Source organism: Barbus barbus (assembly GCF_936440315.1).
Source record: "Barbus barbus genome assembly, chromosome: 18".
NCBI lineage: Eukaryota > Metazoa > Chordata > Actinopteri > Cypriniformes > Cyprinidae > Barbus > Barbus barbus.
In genome coordinates, this window is record NC_136746.1 from 10713274 (window position 1) to 10733613 (window position 20340).

Below are 20340 nucleotides of genomic sequence, written 5' to 3' on the forward strand. Positions count from 1 at the left end.
GTAACTTTCTCCATTTAATCCCCCGTGGACATCTAAACTTAAAGAAAAACTACAATTCTTCTGAAAAGATAATGAGTACATATGTGAAGACAGAATTTTAAAACTTCTGGTGTTTGGAATATATGAAGAGTTCATTTGCAAAAACAGATTACTCCGTATTTAACAATTTTCAAAAAGTTTTTTCATTATGCTTTCCAATCAACCTCAAACAAACTGGAGTTGGGGTATTTTTATTAGTTTAAAAATAACTAAAAAATACAGCTAATAAAAAACATGATTTATGAAAAAAAAATATAATTTTGCTTTTGCAAATAAACTCTTCTTATATCTCACTCACACACACACACACACAAATCCCAAATGCATTATGAAATATGCTGATTATGGTTCTGCTGAATTCTTTGCCAGAGCATAAAAGCTTTGAATCAAACTGTCCTTGGAGAAACTGGATATATACAAAGAAAATGACCAATCCTGATGTGGTTGTGGTCAGAACAGATGCTTTGACTCATGTTAAAACACAGATGCATGAAGACACAAAGTCGTATTCATTGAACATGAGGACTGGCTGGGGTCTTTAAATGCGTTGTATGGCAATCTTCCAAAGAGTGTGCGGTCATGCACGTCTACCTTTAACATGATTAATGGTGGGAAGAGGGAATGTATTCTTTACATACACCGAGGAAACACTATATCCTGTTCCACTGCTAGACCTTCGCCCTATGGTCATACATACATTTCTGTCACCTTTTGATCTGTCTGTAATATATTAGTCTTTCAGGTTTGATTTCAGTCATCTAATATGAGACAAAGCTTGAGTTTAAACTTTGTACAGGATTTCAGATGTCAAAATTATTTCTTGAATCTGTACAGGTTTCATAATTACAGTCTGTCTATATAAAATTGTTACATAATTTGTGATATTTCAGTCTCAGCATTCAGTATTCATGCTTCGTACACAGGACATTACTGATGATATATGGGAGATGTAGGAGAGAATGGGGCTAGCTGTCACATGAGGAAGATGTCAAAAGAGCTATATATAACTAGATTAAAAATAAAGGTTCTTTATTGGCATTGGTGGTTCTTTGAAGAACCTTTACACTCATGGAACATTTCAAATGTATAAAAGGATCTTTATAGTGGAAAAGGGTTCTTCAGATTATTAAAATGTTCTTCACACTAAGATAAACAAATTATTATTTTAAGAACTGTTCACTGAAAGGTTCTTTGGGAACAAAAATTGTTCTATGGCATCACTGTAAAAAAAAAAAAAAGAAACTTTTAGAACCTTTATTTCTAAGAGTGTACAAGGTTGAGAGTCAAAATAATAATAATAATAATGAACATGAAAAAGTGTGTTTTCTCTGGCAGAGGGTTTCATACACAGTTCAAAAACCTCTTAAATTATAATTTTGTGAAATCGGTCTTTCAAACTAAAATCCTAAAATGCATATATTGCGAACAAGTTGTAAAATTATTACTGGTTTCACATTTTACATATAAAATATTCATAAAATTTATAAATTGCAATATTTGTTGGCAAGATCAATGCACTGGGTTGCTATTCGAAGTTATCTTTTACATTTTTGCTGTTTCGTGAATTATTTAGTTGTTTTATGTTTATATTTTAATCATTAATCTATAATAGTGTGTTTAACGGCAGGTTCCATATAGGCCTACTGGGACTTTTTTAGCCAATAATTGTGGAAATATTGAAGTATTTTGTGTTACCAAAATGTAAGACAAACTGCCTTGAAGTATTCACTGGAATAAAAAAAAAAGCTCCACTTTAAAATGTAATATAGATAGAATAATTATGTATTTTGCTTGTTTGCTGCTTAAACTTAAGCAAAATTGTTTGAGCGTCACACTTACTTGATGTTGTTGTGTAATGACAAAAAAATCTCTGCATAAAGCCCGCATTAACCACCTATTTTCCTGCACTGTTTGTATACCTGCAGATTCGTTTCAAAGGCAGTCCAGACGCGAACACGCCCATATAATTAAAGAAGCGTTTTGATTGGTGCGCTGCTGCGCACCTCCCCTGCGTCAGTTGGTCAGTAGCGGCGGTTGCCTTGGGAGCGTAGACACCAAAGTACACACATGCAGAGTCGAGGGGTCCTGCTCTCCAGAAATGTGACACATTACACTCGTTGGATTAAGCAAACCGAATGATGAGGCCTTATTCCTGAGATTACATGTAGAATGAGATTCATTTGAAGGCGGCAATGTCTGTTCAGCACCGCTTGGTCCAACTGTCAGCCGCGTCTCTCGCTGTTGTTCTCTGCCGCGACGAGGACAGCAAAAACACCGCGAGCAGCACCAGCGGACAGGATGTGTTTGCGGACTTTAAATCGCAAAATTCGCGAAGCTTCTGGAATAAAAGACTCGTGAAAGCGGTGTTGGAAGTTGCCTTCCAGGGATGGCTGGAGAACTACGTGCTTCTCGTCCAGGGCAATGCCAATAGCTTGGAGGTGTTGAGGGAAGCGTGGATGCGCAGGGCGCTGAGGTCGCCCAAAGGATACACTATCAAAGCAGTGGGTAGGTGATCAGCATTTGGCTGTTTGCAGGGATGTGGAATCACTCCATCCTCTAAAGCAGTGGTTCTCAATTCCAGTCCTGGGGCCCCCCTGCTCTGCACATTTTGCATGTCTTCCTGACTTAACACACCTGATTGAGATCATCAGCTCATTAGTTCAGTTCATGGATCTCTCTCCTAACGAGCTGATGATCTCAGTCAGGTGTGCTAAGTCAGGGAGACATGCAAAATGTGCAGAGTAGGGGGCCCCCAGGACCGGAATTGAGAACCACTGCTCTAAAGGCTTTGTCTACAGCCCATGGTCACTCTGCAGATTTAACTAAACTTGATCAGGACCAGTGCATTGCATAAGTGAGTCCCACAAGAGCGAAATCTGAGGAAGGCTTGGGATTTAACATTTGTTGATGAGTGACATGGTCAAATTTGTAAAGAACACTTTGGGCCATTTTGGATAAGGAGACATGCATGGTTGATTTTTTTTTCTGATCCTGAAAATTGTGACAAATTTTTGTGTTCGGGTCTATTACATTTAAGTTATCTTTTAAGGCATAATCTTTAGATATTTTAAAAAAAAAAAAAAATTATTTGAAAACATAAATATTTAAAAACTTTTGTCTGCATTAAGAAAGGCAAATAATAATAAAAAAAGAATTAAAAATATAAAAGTAAATAGATAGATAGATCAAGGTCATGTTTAAGAAAATCACTTATTTTGTGAAAAGGCACATTTTGTTCAAGTCAAATGGAGTAACCCTAAAGTTTATTCATATGGATGCATCAAAAAAGTTTGATCTTTAAACATATTTTTAAGATGCATTCAGAAGTACAGAAAATATGAGTACATTTTACATGATGGTTACACCATTTGACAGTTTTAGAGTCAAAGTAGCAAATTATATAAATGTTCTCAAAAATATATGAAGTCAACGTGAATTTCTTAGAACTTGACATGTTTTAAACTAGATTTGTAAATGATTTCTCCTTTTTATCATCTCACAGATCCTTACTAAAGTTGACAGATTTAATTTGAAAATCAAAATATAACCTTCAGTGGTGTACATGGATATTTTCCCAGCATATCTCTATAGGATCCACTCTATAGGAGATCCACATACTTCACTGTCCTTATGCTTCTAACTCCTCTTTCTCTCTATAAAGGTCCCCAGATTGTTTTTCCCAAGCTATAATAGAAAACCAAATAATTTCCGTTCACTCTAGAAGGTAGCCTCTTAACCTAACCTGACCAACAATTCCCTATGAGACCTCAACATGCTTTAGGCGTAACTGTGTGCGTGCAACATAAGTGCATTATTTCCAGATGACAGGAAATATGATTTCTGGGGAGCTGTGTAACCCCACTCTCTCCCTCTGACTCAATTCTCAATGCTCAGTTTCAGCCGAAGTGGTTAACTACCAAGAAAATGGGACATCTTGATTTGGTGTGGCTACAAAATTCACGTTGGTTATTTTTGTGTTTTGATTGGGGATGAAATTGTTTTCATTGGTCACGTGTTGAGGTGACAGACCTTTTGTGATGGTGTGGACTTGTGTTGCCTCAGGTGTCGCTGCTTCTGGGAGGCATCTGGTTTGCTTACTGCAAACACGAAGCAGATTGTAAGAACCACCATTTGCTTTTGCTGTCACAAGCGATGAAGGTGCATGTTAACACACTGGGTATAGTGTGTAACTAGGGCATTTTTGAGCTAGGACCACACAATTATGGGACTGGGAGAAGGAGCTAAAACCCACAGCTTTTTTCACTTGTTTCATTTTCAATCGGAAATTGGAAGCACACACTCACACATATAAAAAAAAATGTGAAGACCTCAGGTCAGGTTGGCCGCTGTGGTGACATAGGCCCAGACCCAGTGTCTTTTGTAATTTATTACCCATTCACTAAAGCCCATAGTGCTGAGTTATGTCCTGTCCAGTTTGTGCACCAGCCGGGTTTATAGCTTGGCCACTGGAGTCGATGTCCCTTGTTTCATTCTCAGGGTGGTACCATAGAGTTTTTTATTGTTGTCTGGAGAAGGCGCCAGGACATTGTGTTGGCAATGATTTAGGTATGGTTTGATAAAAGTATTGAAATAATATATAATTGTAAATAAGTTAATAAGGTCATTGGGAAGTTAGACCTCCGAGTGCTTTTTTTTTTTAAACATCGCTTTAGAATACTTTCAGTGTTTTTCTATGCTTGTGTTTAGTCAGCAGGAAAGGGTTAGTGGCTGTGATTACCCATCAGCAGATGGGATGATGAGTGAGCCTGCCTCCCTCTCTGTCCTCTTGATTATCAGTATACATTAAGTGAAAAGACGGATTGTTCATGGGGCCTGCTGTGCTTTTTTAGCCTCTTGCTCATGATACTCATTGACCTTTTCAGCTCAATTTTAGGCTTGTGTCTTTTGTGCGCTCTTTGAAATGTAATAAAACATTTATATTGATTTAGACCACTATTTTCATGACTTATTAGTTAAAAAATGATAAATTGCCCTTAATTGTATAATTACAAATGGAGCACAAAATATTCACTAGTGCTGTCAAATGATTAATCGCGATTAATCGCATCCAAAATAAAAGTTTTTGTTTGCACAATATATGTGTGTGTATTGTGTATATGTATTATGTATATGTAAATACACACACATACAGTATTTTGAAAATATTTACGTCGATATTTATATTCATATAATTTATATTATAAATAAATATATTTAATATATAAAAATAACATTTTTCTGAAATATATATGTGCATGTGTGTATTTATGTATAATAAATATACACAGTACACATACATGTGTTATGTAAACAAAAACATTTATTTTGGATGCGATTAATCGCGATTAATCATTTGACAGCACTAATATTTACCTCCAAAGTTTATGTAGCCTGCATCTGTGTCCAGATCCAAAAATGGCATGTTGTTTAAGCCAAAACGGCAATAGAACATAACAGTTTCTGGACGCAGATATGGTTAATTTGTTGTGTCAAAGCTATTTTATGACTAAAATGTGGAATATAGTGTACAGGCCAAATTAACGTATTTTATGATATTTTAATTATTTATTACTTTTATGATATTTTTGAGTTTTTATTTTATTTTTGATGTTTTTGTCTTTTTTGACAGCCTCTGATTACTATGAACTGCCATTTTTTTGGGAAGAGGAGTGTAAAGGTGGCATGTTCCATCATAATAACAGTATATGGGGTCGGGTTGGGAATGGCAAAAGGATGAGAAAATCGGGAAACAATTGTCTTTTTTTGACAAACTTTCTTTACGTTTTGAAGAAACTTCAAGAAAGTTAAGTGGGCAGAAATAGCTCAGATACTTATGTCTCTGGCTGGTGGCCTTAATCTACAGGAAATTCTTCATGCATCATTGATCAGTGACGCTAATTAAAATGGGAGGCGTAGGAATAATGTGCATTGAACTACAGAAGTTTAGGATGATGACTGTAAAAATCATTTGCAGAAACAAGAAATTCAAGGCTGCCTCACCCTTGTTCAATCTGAGGTGCTTACAATGGCTGTCTGAAGGCTCTGCATTATTGAGGAGCTGTGGATCATGCCGTCATGCTCAGAGGGGTATAACATCTAAGTTCTAATGAGGTGTTCATTAAGGTTGAGCACAATTAACTTCACTGATATTTTCAAAAACATACTATGCCATCTGGTTTAACTTAAGTTTTTATCAGCTGGACCATGTTTGTTAGTGCACATTTATGCTATCTTCATACCTAACTGTGAAAATATACATGTGCCTCTACCAAAGTAACCTGATTTGTTGGAGGTTTATGCAATTTAGGCTACAGCTCTCAGATCTCGGCTCATTAGCCATGACATGGCGTCGTGCTGGACTCTTTTATCCTGAGGTCAACACCCTGTGGTTCTCATGCATTGAAAGCTGCCCTCTTGGTTAACAAGGCACCAGAGGTCATTGCTCCCCAGTGCTTTTCTCAAAGATGTCATTGCTGACCACAACACTCCCAGGTGTGCACCGTAAACAGAGGAGGCACAGTTCAACCAACATGTGTTTGTAAAAGAACAAAAGCTTTCTTATTCCCATGAAAGCATATCTTTCTTTAACTTTCTTTAAAAACCAAATAAAAGTGAGGAAGAAATATAAAAAAACTATTGTAAGAGTAGCATACGATATCTTCACAAGCAGATACTCAAGGATGAATAATAAGTAATAGAATAATCCATGTGTATTACACAGAAAACTATTATAATGTAATAAATTACGTTAAAAATTACATGCAGTACCACTACAAGCAGAGACAGGATAAACGTGGGTTATATGTGGGTTATTTATTTTTAATAGACACATAAAGAACTATGTAATTTTTGACTTTATTTAATTTAACTTTCATCACAGCCAGAGATTCCAGGATAAACATGTTAGGTATGTTTATTTATTTAAAAGCTTTTTAAAGCAAATTATCTAATCCATGTGGCCAGAATAAGAGAGACATATGCTGTGTACATGCCCAGTTCTGGAAGATAAAGGTGGAGTTGGATCAGGTTTCTAAGAAAGCAACCAATGGAATGTTTTCCAAGATAACCAAACACCCAAACCAAAGTCTGCAACGAGCAGCCATGTGTATTTTTTCAGACTTCTCCATTTTTAACCAGTTGAAATTGCGAATCCTTTATCATCAGTGCAGTTAAACAGCCCTGACATGACGCTCTTGTCCTAAAACTCTCTCTCTCATAGAGGTCTTCTCTGTCTTTTAGTCTGCTGAAGCTAATCTCACGTTGAAAAAATGCATCTCTTCCCATGACTCCAATTATCGCAACATCCAAATATTCAAGCTGTCCATCCAAATGCTGGTCAAACACCACATAAGACTTGTTTTCAGCATCAGAACTCACTATTTGTTTTGAACACACGTGAGTGTGTGTTGGCGTGTATATGTGCCTGTCTGTGGGTTTTTTCTATGTGCATGAGTGGTCCGGAGATATTTTGTCATGTCTCCTTGAATATAGCTGACATGGATTTCCCTTATTCGTCCTAGTAGGAAGGCATCATGCTATATATTTGAAAATCTGACTTTTGCCTTAAAGTATGTTAAATACTGCTTGCAGCATCCTTTTTCCATAACACAGGAAGTGAATCCTTGATGAAATCTGAGCTGGATGACATATTTATGTAGTTCACAGCCAGGTGGAGATCTAGGCCAGTACAAACAAATGAAAAGATTATCCTCCTCTCCTACCGATAAGCATGGCAGCTAATGTGTTTGCAATTAGAGGACCGGTCTTCCCTCATATGTCCATTCCTCTCACTAAATAATGCATTTCCTTTCCAAAAATGATGTAAATTGTGGATTCTTGAGTAGACCTGACCTGACTAATCCATTTCCATGCTCCTACTTAATTGAAATCAAGATATTGTAACAAAGCTTTTGGCATTAAAGCTGTTGCTTCTTAGATTAAGCTTCACTATGTGCAGGGCCTCCAAATGTAAGGTTAACAAACCCAAAATCTGATGTAGCTCATGGAAATAGTTCTCATCTGGTGAAAATTACAACCATGGAACTTGATTAGCGCTGTAAGAATGCTGTAAACTGTGGCTCCTTTAACTTCTAGCAGTAGGAATAGAGACTAGTATGAAACTCTTCATATGAAACTGAATCCTGGACATTCCTTGAGGAATAATGAAGAGTTTATAATAGACACGGACCATCAGAATGATTTTGGGAGTAGGTTTAGCATTTAATTTTACTTGATTATGCATTTGATTTAATCACAAATTTGCATGCTTTTGCGGGAATACGCACTACTGTTTTAAAAGTTTGGGGTCAATATTTTTTTCTTAATGTTTTTTAAATAAATCTCTTAAGCTCACCAAGGTTGCTTTTATTTAATAAAAAATACAGTAATATTGTGAAATGTTATTACAATTTAAAATGACTGTTTTCTATTTTTTATATATTTTAAAATGTAATTTATTCCTGCGATGGCAAAGCTGATTTTTTTTTTAGCAGTGATTAATCTTAATATCCTGACTTAGTGCTTAATAAAGAATTTATTATTATCAGTACTGAAAAGAGTTGCTTAATATTTTTGTGGAAACCGTAATATAGTTTTTCTGGATTCTCTGATGAATAGAAAGTTCAAAAGGACAGGATATATTTGAAATATAAATCTTTTGTAACATTATAAATGTCTTACTGCCACTTTTGATCAATTTAATGCTTGCTCAATAAAAGTATTCAGTTCTTAAAAAAAATCGTACTGACCTTCAAACTTTTGAGTTGTAGCGTAGACATTGTTATTCCAAACACATCACTTTTCATGCTATATGATATTTATTACTCTTGCTCTATAGACCAAAGGTCTAAGAACATTTACTTTTCCTGTGGCAGGTAACATGGCCTTTTTGCATGAACTTCAAAAGGGTAACTATTGTCTTTTGGCTTGAAACCTGAGAGATGCTGCCAGTTGATAATGACCTCCTTTCAGGAGACCTGATACAACATGCTATGTTCAAAACATTATTCTCTTCATTACAGGACAGCGAACTGGTGGGGCTTTCAACACGTATATATGAGGGTCTTTGTGACTTCTCACAAAGTCAAAATATTGGTTTAGTCACTCGTTTTCATTGTGCGTTGCGAGTTTGTCAGTGTTAATCACTGAAACGGCTGTATGATGATAAAGTACCTACTAATCACATGCCATTTGTTCAAAATGACAGCATAAATGTGGAGACATATTTCGTCATCATTGTTATCAGTGTGAAGCAGTTTCTTCTGTTAATGAGTACACAAGTCCACAGAGTATCATGAAGAATGTAAACATTGTAAAATAACTTTTAATCAGTCTAAAAAAACAGCAAGTGTTCATCTATCATGCCTGTGTGGGAGGATTGGTAGAGGAACTTAATTTTTCCTTTGGAACATTTGACATGGTTAACATTTAAGACAGGTGTTTCGTTTCAAAACTACACCAGACACATTCTGTGAGAGGTGTGTTAACTATCAAGAATGTTTGTGAGTGGCTGAAAGGAATACATGTTTAGGGCCTCTTTGGATTTATGGGCCTTTTTAACTTGTGACATGGCAGGCAAAGCATTGTAAAACCTTTAGTAAAAGGTGTGACCAGGAACCCTACAGCAACTAATAACAGCACAAAAACATTTTCATTCGTCCACCAACAACATGCAAAACTGAGAAAGCAAAGGCTGAAATGAAAGTGTGCATGGATGAGAACACAAATACTGTACTGAATAGTGGACTGAAGCAACATATGACTCTGCTTACTTCACTGTTTTTCGTGTTAATAGAGCGTCCCAGCATTAGGGCCAGTGACTGAAGGGAGGTCTGAAGGCATGAACGCTTACTGGGATTAATGTTTCAGTTCCCAGTGGAAGAACTCAAGGAGATCTCAACCATCTCCACAGAAGCTGTTATGTATCTTAGGCATAGATGCATCGTGTTTCAGGTGTGTTTTAAGAGGGCGTTCTGAGAGGTTGGGGTCTTTTAAAGTACCTCAGGTGGCAATGGGGCATGTCTGGAGATCTGAAAGACAGCGTGGTGCATGGATGTGCATGTTTCCCTTTGCAAATTGCTTTGAGTCAAAGTTTTAATGTGAAGAACTTGTGTATTTTTTATGTGAATAAGATCAAACATATACTAATTTCCATTGAGAAGTCTACTAAAGTCAAAGTTTGTGCTTGAAGTTTGTACCATTCGCTCTATCCAGTTTCCTTGAACCATGAACTTGAATGTAGAGGTTGACCGATATGGGTTTTTCTCTGGCCGATGCCGATATTTAGAATATATAAATGATATAAATACAGATTTTTTTGGCCGATATGTTTGGCCGATTTTCTTTTTCTTTTCTTTTTTTTCCCCCTTCATCTCAGGGATGTTATTTTTTTCAGTAATTTTATCAAAATATTTAAAAAGGTTTGTTGCATGGTTAAAATATGCTGTACGTATAAAAATGTTTTGTTTTTTATAGAGAGAGAGAGAGAGAGAGAGAGAGTGAGAGAAGTCATGTATAAGTCGCATTTTATTATTTCATTCAGAAATAGGCCTAATGCCGACGTGAAATGTTTACAAACATTATAATAAACACTGTAAACATAGCTAGGCTATTTTAGTTCCCCTCACTCCACAACAAATGCTTTCAATTAACAGTATTTAGAAAATAACAAGAATTAAAAATATAAGAAGCTAGCTATAAACGACAAGCCAAAACGAATTAATTTAGGCTAAAACGAAACTGAAACCAACGTTGGGTCTCTCATTCGACACAAAATCAAATGTTTCCGTATTCGTGATGTATTTGAATCCCAAAATATTATTTATTATGTACAGGACAGGTGCATCTCAATAAATTAGAATGTTGTGAAAAAGTTAATTTTTTTCTTGTAAGTTTTCAAAAAGTTAAACTTTCGTATATTTTAGATTCATTGCCTGACCTGAACCCCATAGAGAATCTCTGGGGTATTGCCAAGAGGAATATGAGAGACACCAGACCCAACAATGCAGATGACCTGAAGGCCGCTATCAAAGCAACCTGAGCTTCCATACCACCTCAGCAGTGCCACAAACTGATCACCTCCATGCCACGCCGAATTGAGGCAGTAATTAAAGCAAAAGGACTGTCACTCAAGGCTGGCAGTCGTGCATATGATCTGGATCAGAGTTATATCGCGTCCACATCGCAGGCTTTGCGATTAGCAAATCGCAACGTCTCAAATCGTGATTGCGATTCGATTTCGATTAATCGCACAGCTCTATCAGGTAGTTCTCTCTTCAAAAAGTTAGCAGGTAGAGGGGGACATCACAAGGTTATCCGTTGTGTCAGTGGAATGGCAATCTGCTTGCCGCACGAGGCAGCATCACGTGTTGCTTGCAGACGCGCCTGTATATTAATCGGCCTAATTTGCAGCACAATTGGCCGATGCGGATTAATTTAAAAATGCCAAAAATCGGACCATTAATCGGCCGGCCGATCAATCGGTCGACCTCTACTTGAATGTCTTAAAAAATGCCTCTTGACCTTTTAAGGTCATTCAGACATTTTTATCACTGAGCAAAGGCCAAAAAAATGTCCAAATAATTGGGCTTTCAAAACTTGTAATATAATTGTTTCCACCATATATTACCCATTTCTTGCTCGGGTTAACCACAGATAACCCCTATATAATTCAGGACTTTCTTTATTGTTGAGATGGCTTTGTAAAAGATATGTTTGTATAGTAAATGAAAAAAATTAGAAATCAGTTTATTTTTTCTTGATTTGTCATTAAATCATATGTCATGTGGGGTCAAAATGTTTAAAACCTAATTAAATCTTCAGTGTACACGGCCCTCCAAAAGTTTGGAAACGCTCCAGAAAAGTGGGGGTTTTGGACAATATTGGCAGGAATCCTTTTTAATTTGTGATAATTTTGCACTGATAAGGGACAACACAAACTACGGAAACATATTTTATTACATAAACAGTTTATACATAGAAAAAAACTAAAATTTTTGATTCATCAAAATATCCACCATTAGCAGCTATTACAGCTCTGCATAATCTGGGCATCCGAGCTGTCATTTTATTCAAACATTGACTTGATACTGTATATTACTCCAAGCCTCCTGAAGGATTGCCCAAAGATGACTCACACTGGTTGGACACTTCTTACAGACATCACGGTCCAGTTCCTCCCAACTGAGATTCCTCCCAATCTCAATTGGGTTGAGGTCGGGTGATTGGGAGGCCATTCCATGACAGACATGATGCCAGCTGACTGTTTCCTCTCCAAATAGGATTTGCACAGCTTGGAAGTGTGCTTGGGGTCATTGTCTCGTTGGAAGGTTTAGGAAGGTTGGGGTGTTTCCAAACTTTTGGAGGGCAGTGTACTTTTATTAAACAATTGACATTTGAGCACTTTTAATGTATGACACCTAGAAAAGCATATGATTTCAGCTACCCATGAAGCACAGAATTCCTCAGAGCCAGGAAGTTGCCTATAAGGGGTTAAACAACATGTGTGGCATTATCAAGTTACCTCTAATTCACTTTCTTTTTCCCGCCTTCTTCACTTCAGTCCACTGTGTATTTTTGTTGTTTCAGCCACTTAAGATGATTCAGAGAGGATAATGTAAGTAATGGTTACAGCTGTGACAAGGAATGAACCTTACCACTTTCAAATCTTGTATTTATTAGTACAAGCACATGGGCACTGAAGAGCACCTTATATGTGGTGTATAAGTGTGTTGCTTGAATCAACAGAGCACTTGCACGTTAATTACCTCTGTGGTTTCGTTCTGTAAAGTTTGACGCCCACAGCTGACCAGGTTGTTTTTAACAGAATCTCGAACAATAATTAAGTTGTTTTGGTTAACCTGGCTGCTTCTTGACAGGAAAAGGCACACTTTTATTTATTTCCTTTTTTGTATGTAAAATTTGTAAATACCAGTTATCAAAACTGAAATAAAAATGCAATTATTGGTATTTTACTAAATGAGTTTATAAACTCAGTCCTAAAAAAATGACCAACTTTGATAATCAACACTTAAAGTTGATTACCAAAACCATTTATGTGTGTGGAGATAGATTATATAGATTTTCCCATTAAACAATAATACGATATTATTAAATATATCAAGGAAGAAGGTATTTCAGTATTTTGTGGATCACATGACTGTGATATTTTAAAGTATGTTTTGTTTTCCCTATATTATGTCTAATTTGTGATTGTCTTTATTTACTATTTATTTTTTGTGTGGTCAAGTGATCTCATGGCTTTGTTTGTCATTTCAGTATCATGAAAGTGGCCTGCTATGACCTGTGTGATTGAGCGGCAAGAGCTGTAGGGTAATGTGATAAAGACAAAATGGGTATTTGAGTAGCCATGCACAAGAAATTCACATGTGATTTGAGTCTTGTTTATCTTGTTTACTCTAATCTATGCTTAAATGTCAACCACTGGTTATTTTTTAATATTCATTTGTAATTTGTAAATAAGAGATTTGTCCTACTCCCTTTCTACGTCTTCTTTGCTGCTGTTTGCAGTGTGACATGGCTGCCATGGTATCTGGTGAGGTATTCCTGTGACAAAAGTCTTAATGTTTTCAGAACAGCTTCATGATACAATTAGCCCAGAGAGTTTCCCTGGAGAAAGGAATTAAGGGTTCATGTGTCCTTAGTAACAACCACATGCCCACGTCAGCTCAATTGATTCTGGAACTCTCAATTGTTGTGCAAAATGTTTCCCGCTTTTCTCTGAAAAGAATATTTGAACTCACTTACTCCTACAAGACGTTTATAGTAAAATTCAAGAAGCTTTCTAGCTCTGTTTCTGCAGTTAAAGCATCTAAATAATTATATACATCCCAAGGACAACCTAAGGATGTTCTGTTCTCACATTTACACCACTTCCCTGAAAATTAAAGAAGAACACAAGGATTGATTTATCAAGTGCATGCATCAGTCTTTCCTCTTTTTACACATCTCAAACTACATGTGGTCAGAGACCTTAGACAGGATGTTTCCTGTTTGAGACTCTAGACAGGATGTTTTTCCCATGGAAAACAGTGTCAAAAGTGGAAGGCGATGTTTCAGCTTACTATTATCTCTGGGCTCCCCTACAACAAAGGAGAATGGATTAGTTGCTAAGCACGCAGAAAGTCAGACATTTAATGGGAACTAGCAGATGAATGAAGCTAAAAGTGCAGGTCAGGAATACTTGTAAAACTGACTATATGCCTCTTTCATTTACTTTTGCATATAAAACTAGTAATACAGTAACAAGTGTGCATATATATATATATATATATATATATATATATATATATATATATATATATATATATATATATATATATATATATATATAATTTTTTTTTTTTTTTTTCTTTACAAACATGTGATTTTTTTTTTTTTTTTTTGGGATCTATGTTTACAATAGTGCCTCCAGAAAGCAAAAAGAGGTGCACAAAAAATTCCTCTGGCAGTAGATATATGGCAAAAAATACATTTACTCACCATATGTGATGTTTTTTCACTTATATGTTCTTACTACATTATGTGTGTTATGACAAAATTTGATAAGCTGTATATGAATCAATCAATAACATTTGCAGGTTTGAGTGAGTTTGGCCCTTTAGTTACTGATGAACTCTATGGTGGGAGTAAGTTTTACCTGGGATTTGGTTAATTTATCAACAACAGAATGGAAAGTCAGTGCTGGCAAGTGTCCAACATTTAATGTAGTCATCCCTAGTTAATAATCTATACTTTGGCTCTGGTCACAGATAACTGAAGAATCTACTTACTTTTGATCAGTGGTTAAAATTTAAAAGTTTGAAAATGCATTAGATGTGGACAATGAAATAAACAGCTGAATGAATGCAGTCAGCAAGTATTAATGTCTTGCCTACCTGTGGAAATATTGTGAAGCAAGCAACATAAACAAGCACATAAACAAGAGAGCTCTTCATTAACGTGGACACTTAATTTGAATATAAATGTTTAGAAATTGTTTGTGTGGTATTATCTCTCAGAACTACAAAGCAGTTCAGAGATAAAAAAAAAAGCTACTTGAAAAAACATTTCCAGGCTTTAGAAGAATCAAGTAAAATTCTTTGAGGTAATTTACAAGGATTAGTTTCCCATATTTTCTTGTTGTGTGTTGGTCTAAATACTCCATCTGTAATTAATGTGTTTATTGAAAATCATTCCATCTCACTTCTGATTAAAATTTAGTCTTCTGTGGATTTTAGAATTTGTTATTTTCTACCAATCTCATGGCCTCTTTATCCATTAAATAATACCTTATAATCTGTTATGCTTAAAAATGTATAAAAAATACATATTTTAAATGACACACTTCAACTGACCATGTTCTGTTTTTATTTTATTTTTTCACAGGTGATCTGTCCCCTGTGCAGATGTCACCAATTTCCCAGTCTCAGTTTATTCCACTGTCTGAAATACTGTGCTCGGTCATATCGGATATGAATGCTGCCAATGTGGTTGTTAATCAGGAAGCATTGATTAATCACATGATGAAAGCACACCCAGGTAACACAATAATATGCCTTGTTTCACCTACTGTGCTTACTTGTACACAACCTTATTACATTTTTATTATAATTCATATTAATTATGAAACCGCTATATTCACACAAACAATATCTGTTTCAGGAATGACCATTCCCACTCAAGACATCCTGTACAGTGCTCTGGGAGCTCTTATTAAGGAGAGGAAGATCTATCACACTGGCGAGGGCTACTTTGTTGTCACCCCTCAAACATACTTCATTACCAACAACATGGTGAAAGAGAGGAATTGGTGGAGTGCTGGCGACAATGACCTGCCGTCACCTCCTCCCATCACGTACCTGGTGAGCAATGAGAGCTGCATGGACAACTCTAGTGAGGTTCCTGTCATGGCTCACTGTAAGTCCTGTAGCTGCTTCACCTCTCCGTCCATTGTACCTCCATCTGTCCAAGATCACCAATCCATCAGCATCAGTGAGTGCACTGGAAAAAGCCTCAAGTTGCCCAAAGAACACAAACCTTCCATTCAGCACCAGTCCACATCTACTGCAGACTACCAGGCCAGTGAGATTAGTAAATCCACCAACACAAGCCGCAAGGACAAGGAGAAAGCTGGCCGCAAATTTGGCCTTAACCTCTTCCGGCGAAACACGGGGAAGAAGGAGAACAAGTCGAAGAAAGAATATGCCACGTTCTCTGGACAATTCCCACCGGAGGAATGGCCTGTCAGGGATGAGGATGACTTGAACAACCTCCCCAGAGATCTAGAACTTGCCATCATCAAACGGATCAACCCAGATCTGACAGTGGACAATCTAGTAAAACACACGGTTCTTATGAAGAAGCTTGAGGAGAAAGCTGAGAGAGTAATGGAGAAAGCTGTGAACAAGGGCATTTCCACTGAAGCTCTTCTGTCTAAGCAGAGGCATCATACCTCAAAGCCTGTGGGGAAGAAATCAGCCCCTAGAGCTACTCGCAGCAGGAGAAGAGGACCTACATCCAAAGAAAAACAAAGAGCAAAGAGTAAAACCTTGCAATGTGCTGAAGATTTAGAGGCAGATGCTCAAATTCTTCCACACTTCAGAGCAGAGTTTGCTTTGGATGAACCTGACAATCAGGAAGAAAGTACCATTCTGAGTCCAAAATGTGTCTACAAGAAACGGATAGACAACCCTTTTCTGGCATTGCCAGGAAGAGATGTGGAAACAAACATCAGCCATAAAGAACAAAGGAGGAAAGAAGCCAAGATTCCAACCTCCGGACGCCGGGAAAGACCAAGTCACAGGTCAAAGTCCTGGGATCCTCACCAGCCCAAAGCAATCGCTGACAGCGTGGAGAAATCTCACACACTGAAGGACGCAGCCTGTGAACAGCTCCATGAATGTGCACCGACTGTAGACTCCACCCTGGATGTTCAACCAGTTCAAGAGCTTTGTGGAGATTACAGCTCGGCGTACCCTGAGAGCAGCACTTTGAGAATAGAGGACAAAATTAGGCTGAGAGAGAATAAAGTCCGAAGCAGGGAGTTCAGAAATGGCAGAGTAAGAGAAATTAAATGTCAGGGTGGAGACATGAGACATGTTCCTGACCAAAAGAACATTGTAGATCATGCTACACATTGTGATACAACAGAAGTACCCCTCTTGTGGCCTAAACCTACAATTCAACGTAGACTTTCCCTACATCTACTTAGCAGTAAAGAAGAGTCTCGTCACCATCCAGATCTGCTGTCCTCATATCAGCAAATTGGCAATATTACTGGCCATCAGCTGTCAGATGGTCAAACATTGGACAGAAACACAAGCCAGACTGAGAGTGAAGTTTATACAGATTATGATGAATATCATCACATCTATCAAAAGACAGGGGAGGATAAGGATGGATGTAGCTCTGTCTGCCTGAATGAGGAATGCATTCTTGACTGTGAGGTATCACAGACCGGCACAGCTCGTTGCCGTGAGCCTGTCTGTGCAAATGGTGGTTGGGATGGACATTTTGTTGAGGAACTTGCTCATCAAAAATCCACCAGAACCACATACAGATCACATGAGTACAGGTGGCAGTCTTCTGATCACCAGATCCTTCTGAAAGGTGCTAACGCCAAACAAGAAATACAGGGTCTGAGGAAAAGACCACAAGAATCCAGTTTGGCAGATGATGAACATACTGAAGCCCTGGAAAGCAGCATTTTTGACTACTGTCAGACAAGCGAAGTGGAGTCCGATTCCGAGACCATACATAAATCTGCAGATGAAGCAGAAGCTGGCAAATCTAACCACTGGATCTGTCACCCAGAATTAAAAGACTGCCATCAGAGAACAAATGAGATATCTGAGGATGCTGGCAACATCAATTCAAGCCTAAATGCCCCTACAGGGGCCTGTGCAGGAGAACCCACAGAGAATCAAAGTTACACAGCTGATAGTGGGATTGACTCTCCAAGGTTAGTCTGAAGTCATTCATCTGAGATGTGCATTTGATCCATAAATGTAATCACTTAATTTTGCTACAATTAAAAGATCTATACTGCAATCAAATTCAAGCACTAAGTACAGCTGAGGCTCATTTAAACACTTACCATTTACTTGCATTTGGAGATGCATATCTGAAATGTTTATGGATTTCATCCAAGATTAAATATTTTGCTTTTTCATTGATTATTTGCAGGACACATATGAGTGTGACCTCCAGTAAATCAGCAATACTTAAAGGACTGAAGCATCGTGATTTCCTGCAGAACCTTGAAAAGCTCCACTCCAACAGCATTCACCCTCAGAGTTCACTCCTCAAACTTACACCTGTCATGAATGTTTAAGCAAATTAAAACATAGCTCAGAATCTGGGTACAGTTATATGATGTAAAAAATGTATATAATCCAACAAATGTAAATATACCACCCCACACCCCATGACAAAACTAGAAACTGAATGTAGGTAGTGCATTTATATACTTAATTCGTTACAGTTTTACATTTGAACTGATTAATAATGTTAATGTTTTTTTCCTGAAAACCTTTTTGTACATGGATCTTTTGTTGTTTAGAGAGAAAGTCTGAATATTATGAGGAATAATCCTCTATGGTCTATGTACAAATGGTAGGTAATTTGCAGAAATAAAATGTTGATAAATGGTATCATTCTCTTTTTATTTATTGTTGTTAGATATACTTCTGGCCTTGAATAAACAATACACAAATGGGTCAAACCTGAATTACATTTTGCAGGGGAGCAGACATGGCCTTGTGACAATATCTGAGTCTGTTAGCATGAGAAATAAGGCATACGCTTAGGTATTAACATGAAAATAACATTGCCCAACTGATTAATTTCATGTATTTTCTAAATCAAGCAATGTTTAAGAATATATATTTAATCTTACTATAATGCAACTCATACCACTCAAGGCATACTGAAGTGTGTAAGCTAAATATAATTACTAATAATCTAATAAACTGAAGCACACATATAGGTTTTTACATCTACAAATCTTCAAGTTCCTCACATTATCTTGAATTTTTTCCATCTGTACCTCTATGAATGAACAGATTGTCCTCCAGTACAGTTGAATGTTGGTAAATACACTGCATCCATGAAATTGTTGCTTGTGTCTTTGTTGACTTATTACAACAAAGCTTGCCTTTACAATGACACTGCCATTGACGGTCATGAAAAATTCATGATTGGCCTGCAGTTAATCCAACATTCACACTGACAAAGGCAAGCAGAGGTAATCATAGCTGTTGTAAGATATGTGAAACACAGACACATTATAAGGCACTAAAAAGAAAACGCATGGGACATGCACCCATCTATTTTAGATTCACTTCAAGGCACACACAGTTTGAATCCAGCACTTTTAACCAGGGGGCTGAGGTGAGAGGCTCTACAGGTTCAGGCAGGAGCTCAGCGATGGGGTTGCTGAATGACAGGTATTGAATGATGGCTGACTGTGTCATGTTTCATTCAGCATCACTGGCAAAGAACAAAGGCTAAATCCTTTCTGTGCTCATAAAAGACAGCACAAGCATAACGTAGGCTTAAAAACAATTACGAGGTCAGTGACATTAAATCTGCATAATGTAACCAGGTTCTTAGCACTCTAGATTTCTAAATTGACAAATAATAGCGTAAATACACAAGCTAGTTTTAAGGGTTTGTCTTTCTCTTTTAAATAACATATCAACACTATATTTGTTTTTACGCTTTCCCTTGTCAAGCATCGATTCTTGTGTTTCTCAAACGTTTTAAGGGAAAGAGCGCACCCTATTGCTCCCTGAACACAGTCTGTGTTTCAGGAAGCCATGTTTGCTCAGGATGGCCACAGCATATCCACTCATCCTTTTAATGTCAGGGTTAATGTTTACTCCTCCCTCACATGATATCAGCCATGTTGGCCACACATCCTTATAGTTACAAGGTCACATTAAAAAAAGTGGTTTTACATGTGTTTCTTTTTTTCTGTCAGATAAGCTACACATGAAAAAGATCACAGTTTAAAATACCGATAGCTCATTTTGAGCAGGCAGGTCAGATCAAGAACACTATGGCTCACCTGTGTGTCTGTATTTTGTCAAAGTTTTAATTTATTTTGAGTTGGTGAATGTAGCCCACAGTATACTTTTATATGGAATCATTTAAGTATCTGTCAAAGTTTATTTAGAATTAGGTGAGCAATATTGCTATTTTGGTAATGCTTTAATAAGGTTCAATTCATTAGTAAGGAAAATGTTCAATTCATTATCATAACAATCTAGATTAATGTATTGTTAGTGTCAGTTCATAATA

The 20340-nt window shown here is 37.0% G+C and overlaps 1 protein-coding gene across 1 annotated transcript; it reads left to right on the forward strand.

The window, feature by feature from the left end:
* Nucleotides 1-2062: 2062 nt before the first annotated feature.
* Nucleotides 2063-18688, forward strand: LOC306883901 (storkhead-box protein 1-like). Its single transcript, XM_079439406.1, has 4 exons — nucleotides 2063-2544; nucleotides 15424-15576; nucleotides 15700-17998; nucleotides 18223-18688. Exons 1-4 carry the CDS (start codon nucleotides 2232-2234, stop codon nucleotides 18368-18370), a joined length of 2913 nt encoding a protein of 970 aa, XP_079295532.1. The 5' UTR covers nucleotides 2063-2231; the 3' UTR covers nucleotides 18371-18688.
* The last annotated feature ends 1652 nt before the right edge of the window (nucleotides 18689-20340 follow it).

Excerpts from the sequence above, each read along its gene's own strand:
- LOC306883901 (XM_079439406.1), top strand. The coding sequence starts at position 2,232 with ATGTCTGTTCAGCACCGCTTGGTCCAACTGTCAGCCGCGTCTCTCGCT. Across the intron at positions 2,545-15,423 it reads ATACACTATCAAAGCAGTGG|GTGATCTGTCCCCTGTGCAG; the intron begins GTAGGTGATCAG and ends ATTTTTTCACAG. Across the intron at positions 15,577-15,699 it reads CATGATGAAAGCACACCCAG|GAATGACCATTCCCACTCAA; the intron begins GTAACACAATAA and ends TATCTGTTTCAG.